This window comes from Physcomitrium patens, chromosome 1 (genome assembly GCF_059467195.1).
Source record: "Physcomitrium patens ecotype Gransden chromosome 1, ASM5946719v1, whole genome shotgun sequence".
NCBI lineage: Eukaryota > Viridiplantae > Streptophyta > Bryopsida > Funariales > Funariaceae > Physcomitrium > Physcomitrium patens.
In genome coordinates, this window is record NC_143410.1 from 9,753,848 (window position 1) to 9,769,846 (window position 15,999).

The 15,999-nt window shown below is 40.0% G+C and overlaps 2 protein-coding genes across 2 annotated transcripts; one reads left to right on the forward strand and one right to left on the reverse strand.

The window, feature by feature from the left end:
* Positions 1–3,393: 3,393 nt before the first annotated feature.
* Positions 3,394–10,270, forward strand: LOC112280239 (E3 ubiquitin-protein ligase COP1). The gene is made up of 13 exons (XM_024515498.3): positions 3,394–5,091; positions 5,321–5,398; positions 5,570–5,725; positions 5,977–6,375; positions 6,713–6,897; positions 7,147–7,212; positions 7,422–7,500; positions 7,784–7,939; positions 8,114–8,212; positions 8,370–8,474; positions 8,603–8,782; positions 8,985–9,095; positions 9,413–10,270. Exons 1-13 carry the CDS (start codon positions 4,771–4,773, stop codon positions 9,578–9,580), a joined length of 2,103 nt encoding a protein of 700 aa, XP_024371266.1. The 5' UTR covers positions 3,394–4,770; the 3' UTR covers positions 9,581–10,270.
* A 1,854-nt stretch (positions 10,271–12,124) lies between these two features.
* LOC112280241 (putative L-type lectin-domain containing receptor kinase S.7) lies at positions 12,125–13,825 on the reverse strand. Its single transcript, XM_024515513.3, has 2 exons — positions 13,684–13,825; positions 12,125–13,431 (listed from the first exon to the last, which is right to left on the reverse strand). Exon 2 carries the CDS (start codon positions 13,423–13,425, stop codon positions 12,454–12,456), a length of 972 nt encoding a protein of 323 aa, XP_024371281.1. The 5' UTR covers positions 13,426–13,431; positions 13,684–13,825; the 3' UTR covers positions 12,125–12,453.
* Between the last annotated feature and the right edge of the window lie 2,174 nt (positions 13,826–15,999).

The following is a 15,999-nucleotide window of genomic DNA, read 5'->3' on the forward strand; positions in this document are numbered from 1 at the left end:
CTCTTTCCAATAACAAAGTGGGCGTTCGTCACATGCCCATCACATGCCCGATGTGGCATGGTCACAGGCGAAAAGGTGGGCATGAGGGAAGTGTTGGGAATGACAAGGTCACCTTAAGCCGTGAAATCCTATAGCTAGACTGGCTCCAATCTATCCTTTCTACCAACCCTTCCCAGCCGACGCTGGCCCGTGCTTCGGTGCCAGTCCTGCGATACAAGGGCTTGGTGATGCTCTGGAACCCATCATCTCGTTCCCCAAGCTCCCACGTTCCCTCTACTGCTGCCTTCCATACCTCTTATCTTTTCCTTTTCTGGCCCTCTTTCTTTCCACCTCTCCTTCCGTTCTATCCCTCCGCCCACTTTTCTTTCCATTTGTTTCTTTTTCTTTTTCTTTTCCAACTTTTGTTTCCTTTATTTTTTTCGTTTTTTTTCTTGTCTGGGGCTGTGTCCTATTCAGTAAAAGGACCAAGTGATTCAAGATTATCTTTTACTTTTTCATTACTGTTTAGATGGTGTAGTTTCCAAGTGTTGTTCAAAAAGCCCATCCCACTCTCAACTTTATCCAGTTTTTGAGAATAAGTGTTTTCAAATGCTATGGGATAAATTTTTCTTATTATTAACTTGGTAGCCCTATTCTGCTTCATGTCTTAAACTGTTTGTGGAACCCCCACCTTTTCTTTTTCTTTTTTATGTTAATATGAATTTTAATCAACCCTGCTTATGTTCCTTAACTCCACATTTATCTAACATGTGTAAATGTTTTAATTTTGTAGCAATTCATGACCATCATCTATGTTTATTGATAGCCATTTGATCAAGTCTGTTGATGATGATAACAATATGACAATGACGAAACTACTACAAGTCAGTCAATAAAATAAAATAAAATAAAAATTTTGTGCTAATTCTTTATTAATATTTAAACATTATAATCAAATTAGTTTCACATGGAAAAAGAAAGAAAGAGAGTGTGCTTGCCCCAAAATGAAGTTGTCATCAATACTTTTAAAATTTTATCTGTCTATTTTTAGATTTAATATTATGTACTAACATTTTCAGGCATTATGTATTCAGAAACAAGTGTGTGTGTATATATATATATATATATATATTTAAAGTGTTTTATTACAAAAGATACAAATATAATCACCAGTGTGAGACAATACAACTTTGTGTGTGTATATATATATGCATATATTTCTTTTCATAAAATATTAAGAATGATATGAATTAAAGAGGATTTGACTGTAGCTATTGGCAGTGCCCATTCATATGTGCCAATGGTTGCTTTAGATATCCACTGCCAATGCCTCCCACATTCTGATAGTTTAACTATGTAATTCATTCAGTCATGCCAATTTACATTCAATACAATTTCCATTTCATATTTTTATAAAGTTACTCTTTCATAGTATTGACACTTTTTATAGCAACTTTTCTCCATATAAGATGTTTTGATATGTATCTGGCCAACAAGAATTTTTCAAAGTGCAACTTGTTTTTTCTGTGTTTGTGATTGACCCTATCAATCAATTGACATATTGAATAAAAACATTACTTTTCTTTCTTTTCTTCTTGTAGTTATGCTCTCATAATTTTATGATTTTTAAAACCTTCAAAATATTATTTTGAAAAGTCATTTGATTTATTAAAATTATATATTTATTCAATATATATAAATATACACACTTTAATTGAAATTATTTATAACTTTCTTTGTTGTCTCATCATCAATAAAAATACTAGATTTTCTTGTTTATTTTCTTGGGTGATAAAATTTAGATTATTTAGACAAAGTAGAGATTTATTCTAACACACAATCAGTTGATTTATAAAATCACAAAATAAAAAAATGAAAGTTATATAAAATTACATATGTGAAAAGCTTAACTAAAAACATGCTTTCTTTTTCTTTTTCTTTTTCTTTTCTGTAGGAATTTAATTATTGTTTTGAAGATTGTTATTTTGAGGCACCAATAAATTTATTTGAAATAAAATTCATATAATAAATAAATAAGCAAATTGTTATAGTTATTTTTAAAAATATCTTAAGTGGATTAAACTCTCAATAAAACTTTTACAAAAAAATATGTTTGTATGATGTTTGGTTATTTAGTTTTGCATAATGATTCATTGTTAATTGTATATAATTGCTTTAACATATAACTCTTGAAACAAAACAAGGGCTCCTAACACTAACTCTGGTTATTATTATTATTATTGTTATTGTTATGATTTTAAAGTTTTCTAAATTTCCAGGCATAATTATTTAACAAAAATATTTTCCAAAAACATATTGTTTTTTAACTGGTGGAGTCTTTATGAATTTAGAGTATTCAATTTTTATGCAGTAGCATATGATTTGGAAAATCAACTGTAAACACGTCATGCAATAATCATATCTAAACTATTTAAAGAACTTAAAAAAACAACAAAAAAGTAAATGAAGTCTAAAAATACATCATTCTAGAGCAATAAAAATCCAATAAAAATATTGTGAAGCAATAATAGAGAGAAATAAGAAAAAAACATCAAAAAATCGAATAAAGATTTAAAAAAAAAAAAACACAATATGTGGGATTTTTTAATCCTGAAAATGAAATTATGACTTTAAAGTAACCACCATTGATCAAATAAAGGCAAGTCAATCCAAAATTTCCACCATTATCACATGTAGATAAACAAAAGAAAGAAACCCATCAAATCAACACCAAGAAAAAAGTATTTAAAAATACTTTACATCCAATTTTCCATGGTTTATTTTTGAAAAAATATTCAAAAAGAGGGAATAAGAAGAGAAGCCATTTGTTTTTTTCGTGTGGCCTTCCGGACAGGCTGGAGGGAAAAAATGAAGGGAAGGAACTCGAAGGAACAGAAGATAGGAACTCGGGGAACAGAATATGGGAACTTGGGGAACAGGGGATGGGATCTACAGGGAACAGAGGGTGGGAACTAGGGGGAACTGGATAGGGGAACGCAATCCCAACAAAGCTCACACTGATTGAAGTGGAAAACAGAAGAGAGACGATGGAGGGGCCCAAATGAGACATGGCACCTCAGCGACATTACGTCCTTTTCCGCAACACCTGAAATCTGAACAAGCTCAAGATTCGATCGGGGGCCAATTTCCATCCAGATTTAGATCCTCTCGAATGGCCAGATATTTTCCCATAGTAAAAGTACCCACGTGGACTAAAACTCTTCTTCCCTCTCACGTATTGCCATCTGGACGCCTCTGCACGTCTTTTTAGATAGGCAATCACCTCCCGGAGTTCCCACCACGTTCTCTGCACGTTCCCAGTACGTCTCGGCAGAGTTCGCAGCTTCTTCACCTCTCCGTGCGTAGCGAACCTTAAAGGGACGACGACGTCTATTTTCGTGCCAATCAAGGTGCGTTTGTGTCTGTTGACTGGGACTGTGATTGATCCCCTTTGAAACTCGAATTCGGTACTTTAGTTATCGGCAAAAGCTTACTGCATCTCTACGGGACATAATACAATCTGTCATGGTCTAGATTTCCAGCCTCCTCACCCGTTTCGGAAAATCTCGCACGTTGTGGGATTGTCACCAGCAGCGCACGGTTACGGCGTGAGGGAAAGCAACAGGATGGATTTACTGGAGGCGATGCGAATCGGCTTTCGTTTCGGCGTGCGTTTGGTAAACTAAGGTTTGGGATTGTTTGGAGTGGTTGATTGAATTTCCCTTGGACAGGCTGTGGCGTTGGCGCTGGTCGTCGCTGCCCCCCCTCAGAACACACTTTTGCGACGCTGGCTCTTGGTGCGCTTGGTGGCTATTGCGCGGGCCTGTAGTTTGGCTTTGTTGCTGCTGCGAGGCAGCTATCCGTTTGTGTTGTGTTCCGGAGGTTCTAACAAGCTGCCGGTCGCATCTTTTGGCTCAAATTTGGCTCGCAACGGTAGTGGTCTTGGTGTTTGGCGACGGGATGTAGATTCATTGGGCCGTGCAGTTGTGCCATTCTGTTGCGTCGGAGCTTGTGATGGAGCTCGGAGGGTGACTGCTGGATTCTGCTAAAGAGATTGAGTTTCGGTCAAACCTTGAGGAGAGGGAATTGAGTTGTGTTTGGCTGTATCTGACGGCACGATTCGGTGGCTGAAATGGCGCAGTCTGGCTGCTTGGACGTTGGTGATGGAGAAGTCTTGGTGGATAGTGGACATCGGATTGGGGTAGTTAGCATCTGAGATGATTTCAGTAGGTGAATCGTAGATGTCGTGATGTGCGCGTTTGGAATGATGTGGTGAAAGAGATGGTTCTGGTCGCACTAGTGTGCATGCATGCGTGTGTGCGTGCTCTTCGGAGCTTAAAGATCCCGACGAGTTTTTGTGAGGTTCGCGTCCATTTGCATCGCGTAGAATCTGGTGTATGATTCATCTTCGAAGAGCTTTTTCCTCATCCGTGTCCAGTTCTGGGTATTTAGGGTTTTCGATGTTCTCGTGGTCGCTGGCTCGAATAATGCGGTGTGCGAGGATACTTTCCTGAGTTAATTTCTAGGAAGAGGTCGGATTGCCTCTCGCTCGGGGTCAAATTGATTGTGCCTGACCGCAGAATGAGCATTTGAGCGTGCTGCAGAGTGCAAGCGTGAACTCTCTCAATTATTGAGATTTGGAGATTGAGTAGATGGCTTGAGTATCTTTGCCTGGATTCCCAGCTTAGTTCCGGTAGTCAGCCATCGAGCCAATCTGCGTTAGATCCTTGGCTATGGCAAAGTGCGGGAACGAAGTGGAGCTTTGACAGGAAATCAATAAGTGGTGTGAATATGGAGGGAGGGACATGTACTCAGGGCTCGATAGGACCTCACGTTCCGTCCGTGGCAGCTGTAAAGCAAGAACCACGGACGGGCTCCTGGTCGTCACAGGACAACAAGTGCGAGTTGGCAATGGCATCAAAGCCGGCACTGGACAAGGACTTTCTCTGCCCTATTTGCATACAAACAATGAAGGACGCCTTTTTGACTGCATGTGGACACAGCTTCTGTTACACGTGTATTATGACACATCTGAGCAACAAGAGTAATTGTCCTTGCTGTGGACAGTACCTTACCAATAATCAACTGTTCCCGAACTTTTTGTTAAACAAGGTGACAGCGTGTGCTTACATACCGTGACTTTTATATCTCGGAATATATTGATCTGTTTTCAATTTGAGCTAAATCTATAACCCCGTCGTCTTATGGATTCTTATGTTTCCAGCTTATGAATAGAGGTGCTGTTCTATAAATTTGTTGATACTGACCCGGTAGTCATCTTACAAGCCCAGAAAATATTGAAATTTTCGATATTGCTTATTCTTGAAATTATGTTTTACAGTTGTTGAGAAAGGCCTCCGCCTCCCAGCTCGTCAGCAATGCATCTCCTGCTGAGCATTTACGACTTGCTCTTCAGCAGGTTCGTTGTTTTCTTTTCCCAGCCACGCCCGTCTGATTATGAATCGACCAGATGGCGATTAAAGAAGGGGAATGAGTACTCATTTGTGTGGATGAGAGTGCTTGGTTATGATCCTTGACATTTTTCTTAAGGTCCAATATTGGAGCTTATTTTTTCTCATTTCTGTGTCAGGGTGTAGACCTACCTGTAAAGGAGCTGGACTCACTCATGCACTTACTTTCTGATAAAAAACGGAAAGCTGAACAAGAAGAAGCCGAGGCCAATATGGAAATTTTACTTGAATTTTTACATCGGTCTCGACAACAAAAGAATGAAGAGCTTAATCTTGTAAGAAATTCCCGCTTAATCCCATATAGGCATTTATGCTTTGAATGAAGAGAAGATGTCCGCTGATTTGTTTTTAGCACTGTTTTTTACGAACTAGGTTCGTGCTCTTGGCATTACAACACACTGTTGGTTTGGTCTAACTCTTCACCACAGCGAGGCTCCTCTTGCCCTTCACTGATTAGTTAACCCTTTTGTAATTCCATGAATTAACCGTATTTGTCTGTATTGACTGAAGCGCTGTGTACATGCAGTTGCAAGGAGATCTTCAGTTTCTCAAAGAAGACATTAGCACCGTCGAGAAGCAGCGGCAAGACCTGTTACACATTACGGAGAAAAATGCTCTAAAGATTCGCATGATCGCGGGTGGACCGTCATCCTCTAGGCCAGATACATTAGCTACAAATGAAAACACAAGTAAGGGTGAGGCAACTTCTCAGAGTCGAGGTGGTCAGTTTGGAGCGTCAGTACCATCCAACTTGCCCCCAGCTAGTCTTAAGAGAGATTACAGAGGACGTGTCACTTCTATTGGGACCTACAAGGAGATGATAGGAGGTGACGTATCATTGAGTAAAAGTCAATCAGAATTGAAAGCGCTGACACCTTCACCAGCGGTCTTGACGATGGCAAAGAAACGCCGTGTGGTGGCTCAGGTAGAATTATTCGGAGGACTGCAGTTTCTTGGTTCATAGAATGCTTATGGATATAATTAGATTTGACGCTGTAGTATATACAGTCTCTAAGAATATGCACTTCCTAACCACTCGATTTATTTCATTAATAGTTTGAGATATTGGTTTGTGAGGAAACTTGGATAGTAAGACTTCACAGTTGTGAGCTTTTTCTGAGGTTAATGCTGTGCTGTAAGCGAGTTTCCAGGTTTTTGTGGTCCTTCAAGCGCTTTGTATGCTTAGAATTAGCTTGCTAGCTTAAGTACCTGATGTCATTGATCGTGTTTACTAACTTTCTCGGTTTTTCTTACAATTTCAGATCGAGGTTTTGCAAGAGGCCTATTTACAGCGCAGAAGGAAAGTAGCACAAGTTCATCGTCAGGAACAAAAAGTGCATGAGACAATCGTGCGCAAGGATGAAGAGGTCAACTCTGCCCGTGCCGACCTGTACAGTTCCGGTTTAGACGATTTCCAGTCCGTTCTGACTGCATTTACACGCTACAGGTATGTCGCTCTTTGCCCTATGGATAATACCTTGTCTCCATAGGTTCATGAAAAATTGCCCTTGGCTGTGGCGTGTTTAGTGGCATAATTTAATTTCTGTTATACATGTTGGTTCGTTGGAACTTAGTTTATGCCATGAAATTCTAGCATTCGGAAGTCATTGAAACGTAGTGATGGGGAAGAGTTCGATTTTTGTGTCACCGTTCCTACGTGCACTGAGGTTAATATGGAGTTCACGTTCTTGTGTAGCCGGTTGAGTGTAATTGCAGAGCTGCGGCACGGAGATTTGTTTCATTCCTCAAACATTGTTTCAAGGTAAGATCGTCTGGAATTGGTGGGCACCATTATATAACAGTCATGTCTGTTAGATATTAGCGTACACTTTTTTACTGCAGCATTACTCGAAAGTGACCTGAGCAGCCTAGGCACTTAGATTATACTCAATTGGAAAAGCAAATTCGCTTTTGTATGCCACTTGTCGGAAATTCCAGTGGAAACTGAGAGTATCACTATTGCATGTGCAGCATTGAGTTTGGTAGGGATGATGAGTTGTTTGCAACAGCTGGAGTTTCAAGGAGGATTAAAATTTTTGAATTTGCAACGGTACGCCTCCATTTCAAGATGATTGTCTTTCAAAGAACAAACAAAAAGTAACCCTTTGCCTTGAGATATCATTACATTAGTGTATCGAATTGCTCAAAATCCGTGTCCTCACGTTCAAGCAAGGTCTACATTGAAGCACGCTAAGGATTCATCATCTCAGTAATGCTTATGCATATTTGATTCCCGGTCCTAAATGCAAGTAAATTTATGGATTCATGTAAGAAAAAAGTAAATTCTTTGTGAACGCGATTGCACTTGATTTCTGGTTTCTGAATGCCCTCAGGTTGTCAATGAATTCGCTGGTGTACACTGTCCAGTAGTGGAAATGTCAACAAGGTCAAAATTGAGCTGCCTCAGCTGGAACAAATATATCAAATCACATATCGCCAGCAGTGATTATGAGGGGATTATTACTGTCTGGGACGTGAATAGGCGCCAGGTTTGTTTTCATTATGCTCATGCCGAAGTCATAGATATGTCTTGATGATGTAAAATCCGGGCTTTAGGTACCTCACCCGCCCATCACACTCCCCCTTGATGTGTGTAGGTGTGTCTGACGTGTCTTTCTGGTTCACACAGGCAAGTTCTCAGTTGACTTGTAATGATGCTGCAGAGCATAACGGAGTATGAAGAGCATGAAAAGAGGGCATGGAGTGTGGATTTTTCACGAACTGATCCCACTATGTTAGTCTCGGGAAGCGATGATGGCAAGGTGATTTGTTGAAATGTTGTGATTTTATCACTCAAGTAACTGATGGACCTTCGTTTGACAAGGCCCCTTAAACTGGAAGGTAGTTTTTGGGCTTCTGCATCAAGGATCGAAGCGAATGTGTAGTTGATCCTGAAGCTTTTTGCATTGTTTCTTGCAGGTGAAGATATGGTGTACGAGGCAAGAGTCAAGCGTGATAAATATAGATATGAAAGCAAATATTTGCTGTGTGAAGTACAACCCAGGATCAAGCAACTATGTTGCAGTAAGTACTTCGATCCTCCAAAATGATTTACCATCATCTTGATGTGATAATGACCTGTTGAAACTCTGTTCCAATATCTGTCTAAACTGTATACTATCAACTCATTTTTGGATTGTACCTTGCTGCAGGTTGGTTCTGCGGATCATCATATTCATTATTTTGATGTGCGTAATTCTCATTTACCGTTGTATGTGTTCAATGGTCACCGAAAAGCTGTTTCGTATGTCAAATTCCTATCTCCAAACGAGTTAGCATCCGCATCTACTGATAGTACTTTGTGTCTTTGGGATGTCAAAGAGAACTGCCCGGTACGCTTTCACTAGATACACATTATCTTCTGCTTTCAGGTTCATCAATTTCTGCGTAAAATATATTTTAAATGTTTTGAATTGCACTGCAATCTGTATGCAGTACCAGCTAGCAGTTTGAGTTTCCGTTTTTTGGGTCTTGACTGTTTATGATGACTTGTGCATAAAGTTATTCAACTGACATCAGGTGTTCTGAACGCAGATAAGGACACTAAAAGGTCACACCAATGAAAAGAATTTTGTTGGACTTACTGTCAACAGTGAGTATATCGCCTGTGGCAGTGAAACAAACGAGGTGTTTGTGTATCACAAGGTAACATTCTGCTTGAACAGAGTGTTAATATTTTGTGACTTGCTGTGGATGACTATTGGACTTTGGATGTCAAAAGGAAAGGACTTAAGGTGAATTTTTTTGGTCATTGGGATAGGATGTTCTATGTTTCTATACTGATGGATTCTCTCTTTCAAGGAATGAAAATTTGAGGTGTTGCAAACCTGACTGAAAGGATGCACTAGGCCGTGGAATATGTTATTATGAAAGCATAAATTAATGTATTGTTGCTTTCACGTTAGAACTCCCGAATATCATTTGTATGGAAGTTTTTACTAAATTCGTTTCATTTTCTGCAGGCTATGTCTAAACCAGCATCTTGGCACAGATTTGGATCTGAAGATGCGGGGGAGAGCGATGATGATACCTCCCACTTCATAAGTGCCGTGTGCTGGAAAAGCGAGAGTCCTACTATGCTTGCCGCCAATTCACAAGGCACAATCAAAGTCCTGGTCCTTGCTCCCTAATTCGTTCCTAACTATATCTATAATGCTGTTCAGGCCACGAGCTGTAATTACGTAACATGGTTCCAGGGCGTACCTTAATTTTTCACGAGGGATATCTATCCCAGTTTTGAGTGGTTCTTGTAATTCTTCTCCTGATTTTTACACATGAAAGTTGCATAGGTTTACCTGTCCTGGAAGTTTCAATTGACAGTTTCCTGCAACTCACCTTCGAAAGTTTTTTTTTTTTTTTAGCGACAAATGCTAGTGGTGTAAATTCCGAGACTTTTGTGGACACATTGCCCCTTGTCATGGTCCACCTATTACCCCAATCGGATGCTGTCATTTTAATTAGCAAATGTTCCTCTCTTCGCATGACAGACGATGAACTGGTGGACCTTTGGTTGCAACACTGGTGAGTCATGTTATGCAGTTTTTCTTTTGCTAAATCTACTAGGTCGTAGATGTGTTGGGTACAGGGTGCGATTCCATTACTCTGGAATAGCGGCCTGATATGCAATCAGCAAGTCACTATTTGCATTGGTTAGATGCAGGATTGAGAAGATCAATTTAGTGTCGTCAGGAGATCTAAAGCATTCTTCAAGGAGTTTCTGAAGCTCTCAGACGTCGTGGAAACCAAAACATTTTTTCATGATGTAATATTGTATTTTTTTCTCTTGAGATTTGAGTGTATCTGAAGTAGTATTTTCCCTACATTTGGAATTTTAACGGTGACGTTACTAATGGTCAAGTATTCAATATTTATTCAACTCGCATTACTGAAGTTTATGTAGTATGCCATCAATTACTGTGTGATTTTATCACTCAAGTAACGTGATGCCACAATACATAGGTTTCCAACTCATCAAGGATATGATATTTGAGTTGCAGAAGTTGATGTTGTGTTAGTTCTTTATGATGTTTGTATAAAAAACTATGAAATGATTGAGTTATGCCTCTCAGATGAAGATAACCTGATCATTGTCTTTATCAGATGTTGAAATAACAAAGAAGTAGATAAATAAATCAATTAACCACATCGTTAGTGCAAAACTACCATTTACTCGATGTAGAAATCGCCAGAAGTGGCAGGTTGAAATGCGGTGGGATGTTATCTAAAGAAAATACTTAGGAACAGAGAACTAACACAGTTTCTGATTGTGAACATTGCTTGTGAACAGTCAGGAAGCAAATCTCTACAAGGTGCTTGTATCGTACAACTGCACAGGATCAAACACAATTTCATCATGTTTGCTGGGAATGGTTCTTATACCCAAAATAAACAACAGAAGGGAAGCACCGTGTAGCACTTGCGAAGATAAGACTGACAAGTTACCGTCTCCGCTTACACATTATTCTCCCTCTTAAGCAAATACCCACTGAGGTAATCAAACATAGTAGAAGATTACATAAGTGGCCAGAATCAAACAGGGCAGGTGCTAAGCAGGAAGTGGCCAGGTTGAAGGTGAACCATTCGGCGAACACATGTAAAGTAGATTTTTCTCAATCCAACAGAGCTACTGCTGGAGAATCCATCTGACACGAGGCTACTCACCGACACAAATCTCTCTCGCACGAATGAGAATACTGCATGTTCACGCTGACGGGCATCGCGGGAGGGGCAGGGTTGATTTGAGACGACAACAGGAGTGGGGCCATCTGCATCCTATTCCAAGATTCTGTCCAACACTGCTGACGCGCCGAAGCTGCTGCTCAAGGAGCTCGCGATGCATGACTTGAGAGAGTCGAATCACAACCGCACGCTTTGGAGTGCAAGCCTGAGAGCACCCTCTTATAAGAAACGAAACTTACTTGCAAACACTCCTACAGTAAAACATTTCTGGATTGATCAAATTTGAATTAGTACCTGCCTAAACTTTATTCTTTTCCCAGTATTGTAGGAGAAGAATTCATGATTAAGCATTCAACAAGACGATAAGGAAGTATCTCAAAACCAAAGTAATGGGACGCCCGTGCGCCTTCGTACAATCTCATGCCCAAAGTTGGAGACAACCGCCTCCATGTCAGGATCCAGCAAACTGCTGGTGCCAAAGTAACGCACACTGACTTTCCCTGGATTAACTTGAAGCGGCTACGCAACAAATCACGTCACTCAGTCCATGATTCCTTCCGTCATGACAGGATTTGCTGACAAAGTGCTGATTCGATTCTGGCAGAGAGCAACAAAGGTCGTGGCGGAGATTTCGAAGTGTACAGAGTGAGTTGGTATACACTCTCAAACGTTGATGGGATCAGCCCACCAGACAACCTCAACGACTAGGCACTTCTACTTAGATGTAAATATTAATTTACTACACTGGAAGTCTTCTGAAAGTCTGGCACAACTGCACAAATCCTGGAATCCGTTTGTGGAAACGATAATGGAGTTCTCACTGAACACCTTGTTTCAATCCCTTCACTTTCACACATTCAAACCACAGGGCAGGCCTTTGTTGGGTGAGTGAAGTTTCAAGAGGCTGCCATCAGCACAGTAGGAATTTATTATAAACCCCAGATTAAAAAAGATCACGACAGAATGAAGCTTGCAGTGTGATACTTGCCCCGCAATGAACTCCAAAATCGTCAATTTATTTGTAGAATATCGTGTATGAACAAGTCAGTCGTCAAGAAATGTTCAACATTGTCTATGATCTTTATGTAGCATAGCCACGGTCGTTTGAAGATTAGCCTGTTTGCATTTCTCGTGCTAGGTTAACGGAGTATACCCATGTTTCCTGCCCAACTTGCTGACTCGAGCATCATCGGGACCCCAAGTTTCAAAATTGCTCGGTCATGCTATCACTAGTCACGGCAGCGGGACAAGAGGTCCGGTGCTCACCTTCTCAACTTTAAATCTACTATTTTAACCAACACTTCTACCAAACACTAACTGGTCATCAGGCTAAATTCACTGAAAGAGATAATGATACGCAAAACATCAAACCAAGGATTGCAGAAGATTGAACCCTCCCTCCGGTAGAAACTCCAAAAGGATGCTCGAAACCCCCAGGTGATGGACCGGGAGCCAAGTACTCAGAATCCGGTGCAGTGGGAACCGGTTGGCCAGTAGAGTTCAAGGTCGTCGTCTTGAAGGTCCATGACCAGATCTTGTGTCGCACCGTGCCGGCGCCAGTCGCAGCCGAGAAACCAATGTACATGTACTCGTTGAAAACAGTGGACAGATCGATAGGAACAGACAGGAGAGAGACCGTGGGCTTGACGTAATCACCATTCGTGTAGGGGCTGATCGAGACATCCAGCACATGTGCCACGCTGTTGTATGACACATACGCTTGGATGTGGGTGCCGGATGCCAGGGTGACGGGAATAGTACCTGACATTGCAGGCTTCGCTTGTTGCGACACTAAGCTGTTGATATCCACACCAATGTGGTTGTCGTCGATGTCTTGGAATTGAGTGTCCTGCTTTGTATCGAACTCTAGAGCAAAATATTTTGTCGTCGAGACGGAGGTAGATGGATTAGCTGTGACGAGGCCAAGATAACCACCCGGATCTCCAACTGTCTTGTTCTCCGAGGAGATGCTGAAAGTGAGCCCAGCACCATAGGCCTGCGGTGTGGAGGGTTCATTTTCGATAGAGAAGATGAAGTTGGTTTCGAATGAAATGCTGGTTTGCGGGGATGCACTGATGACGCGAACTGGGTAGTCAAACGTCGCTCTCCCAGCGGCTTTGTTGGTGAGCTCCAGTGCTAGGTCGTCTATGAAAATGTGGGCGTCTCCTAGGACTGAGATGCTGTTACCACTGTTAGAGAATTGGTAATACTGAAAACTTGTGTCAGCTTCAACACCTCTGCCTGCTCGAATGAGCCCGTGACATAGAATGAGTAGCAACATTCCCAATTTCGCCATGGCTATCTGCATTGTACGCACCTACATTTTCAGGCTGAAAACATTCGAAGTACTGTGCAGCGGGGACGAGAATAAAAAAAATTAAATAAAAACAAATGTTTTAATCTTAGAACTAGCAACATAAACTTTAATACAGGTACGAAATTCTCAACAAGCAGATTGATAGTGATCTGCTTTCGATAACTTGGACTGCAGAGGAAACACAGCTCTGAAGAGACAACGAAGCTCAACAAGTCTTATCCACGCAAGCTTGTCTACCTGTGCCAAACCGTCTAACCGAAACAGAACAGCACAACGCAACCAGCTCCAGCCCACCCCACCTCTTCAACAACAGAGCTCACACACCATACAACATAACCTAAGGGCTTGCACTGGGGCAGTAAATGCCAGGACTGCGAAGAGTAAGCCACAAAATGAAATGCAAACCGCAGGGTCAAGGTCGAGCTCCGGACGCAGCTACATGACCATGCAGAATGCTACGCTCTTTCCATGCAGGCTTGGGCAACATGGTAGAAGGAAAGACAGACGACTTCGGAGGCAGGGGCACAGTGGACAGCTCAGCTTAGCTCAGCACAGCACTGTAGAGTGAGACGCCGTCAGTGAGCATCAAATCACGCATCCCACTTGATGATCGCCGTCATTGGACTGCACGATAATTCTCACACGGTCGACGCCGCTCTCGGGCATTTCTGGAGGTGTGACGGCGCGCCTCCCTAGTCACACGTCGTCGCGGGGTGGCAGGCCGCAACCTGACGCCATCTGACTGTATCTGACCGTATCTAACGTTATTTGACGCAATTAGACGCCAAGAGACGTGACTGGACGTGACGTGACGCGACATGACGCGACGCAGGGGGTAGTGGCCTTCCAGCGTCACTAGAATCCATAGGCTAACGCAGCGGCACACACACTTGTATTTCGTGTATTCTTCATGGGAACTTGAACAGGTTCAACAGTAAATGCAACACTGAAGAGATTAAAAGACCTTTAAAATATGCCGGTATTATGCTGAACTCATGACGATAGTTTTTGGTGATACATTGTTGAGTTTTTTTAAGAAAAGATTGGAAGTGAAATTGGCTGTTTAAAGGATTGAGATGCATGACTGTGTAATGAATTAATTGTGGGAGTGATTATTTAGAAGGTTTACACTGGAACTGTTTGATATAAAAGTGGTTGTAATCACGTTTGATTGTTTGTTTGATGTGTTAGTTCTATCACTAATCCAATCAAATTCAGTGTCATTATCAAATAAAAAATAGAATTAATGATAATAGCTTTATTTATGTTAGATGTTAAAATTGATTTAGATAAATATACTTTTAAAGCTGTATTATTAATTATTATTGAATCAAAAATAATATCATTCAAAAAAGCATTGAAATAAACAACATATAATAATGAAAATAAGAATAATACATAAAAGTTAACCTCATCTCTATCTTATAAACCTCATTAGAATTGCTTAATCAAATAAATTTATGGTTGAAGTTAGCTTTGAAGTGGCATACAAATATGGTTGCAATTTCATGCCATTCACACATTTATTAGTACCACACTTAGTAGTTAATTGAAGATTCTAGATTTTATGCATGAAGAATTAAATTATACACAAAGAGTTTAATTGTAGAGTTGGAGATTATGTTGATACATTGATATGTTTTGTGATGATTACAGCAAAAAAATTCATAAGGAAAACTTCTATTAAGAAATAATACTAGTACCATGCATCCTTGTTACAATAAATAGAATAAGAAGAAGAGGCAAAATCCCTTTTGTTACAACTTCAAGAAAGAAAAATTTTCTATAGTTTATCAAAAAGCAAATATGTAATAATTTGTTACATAATTTGTCAAAAATATGCAAACATATAGGCACGAGAGTGTCATTGTACAAAAAATTCTTTTTTGACTACAACATCATTTTGGCAAGAATGCTTAATACAATTTAGTGGTGAATGTGAATAGCAAGTTGGCGTATTAGAGTATTGATTATTCAAATTTATTCTTTTAATAAATTGCATTGAATTCTAAGTATTTAAAACAAGCTGATCAAGAAAAATAAGATCAAATAAGTATATGATTGATGCTTAAGAATATCACCTTGCAAATCTATAGATATTATTTTTTTCTTATTCCAAAGTCTATAGTCATTGTACACCTACTAGCTTCAATCTAGATACTGGCACAAACTGAAGAATTTTAAGTATTGAAAAATTTCTAATCATAAGAGTGAAACTTTGAAGAGAAGCATTTCAAATTTAAAAAGCCATAATATGGACATCAATTGTGTTCTTGTAAACAAAAATGAAGCATTTCTATGGCCTTCTTTTAGGAGGCAAGCAAGATTAAACTGCTAATCTATTAGATTATAGTTGATTGCTCTATCACTAAGTTATACCAAGAAATTCCTATTAAAATTAATTTGTAAAAATTATAGATTTATATGCATAGGCACTAGTTTATATGGCCATCAATTGAATTTGCAACCATTGATTCTAATCCTTAATCTAAAATGTCTCCTACTTAGATTAAAAGAACATAATCCAACTTCCATCCATATACAATAATTTTT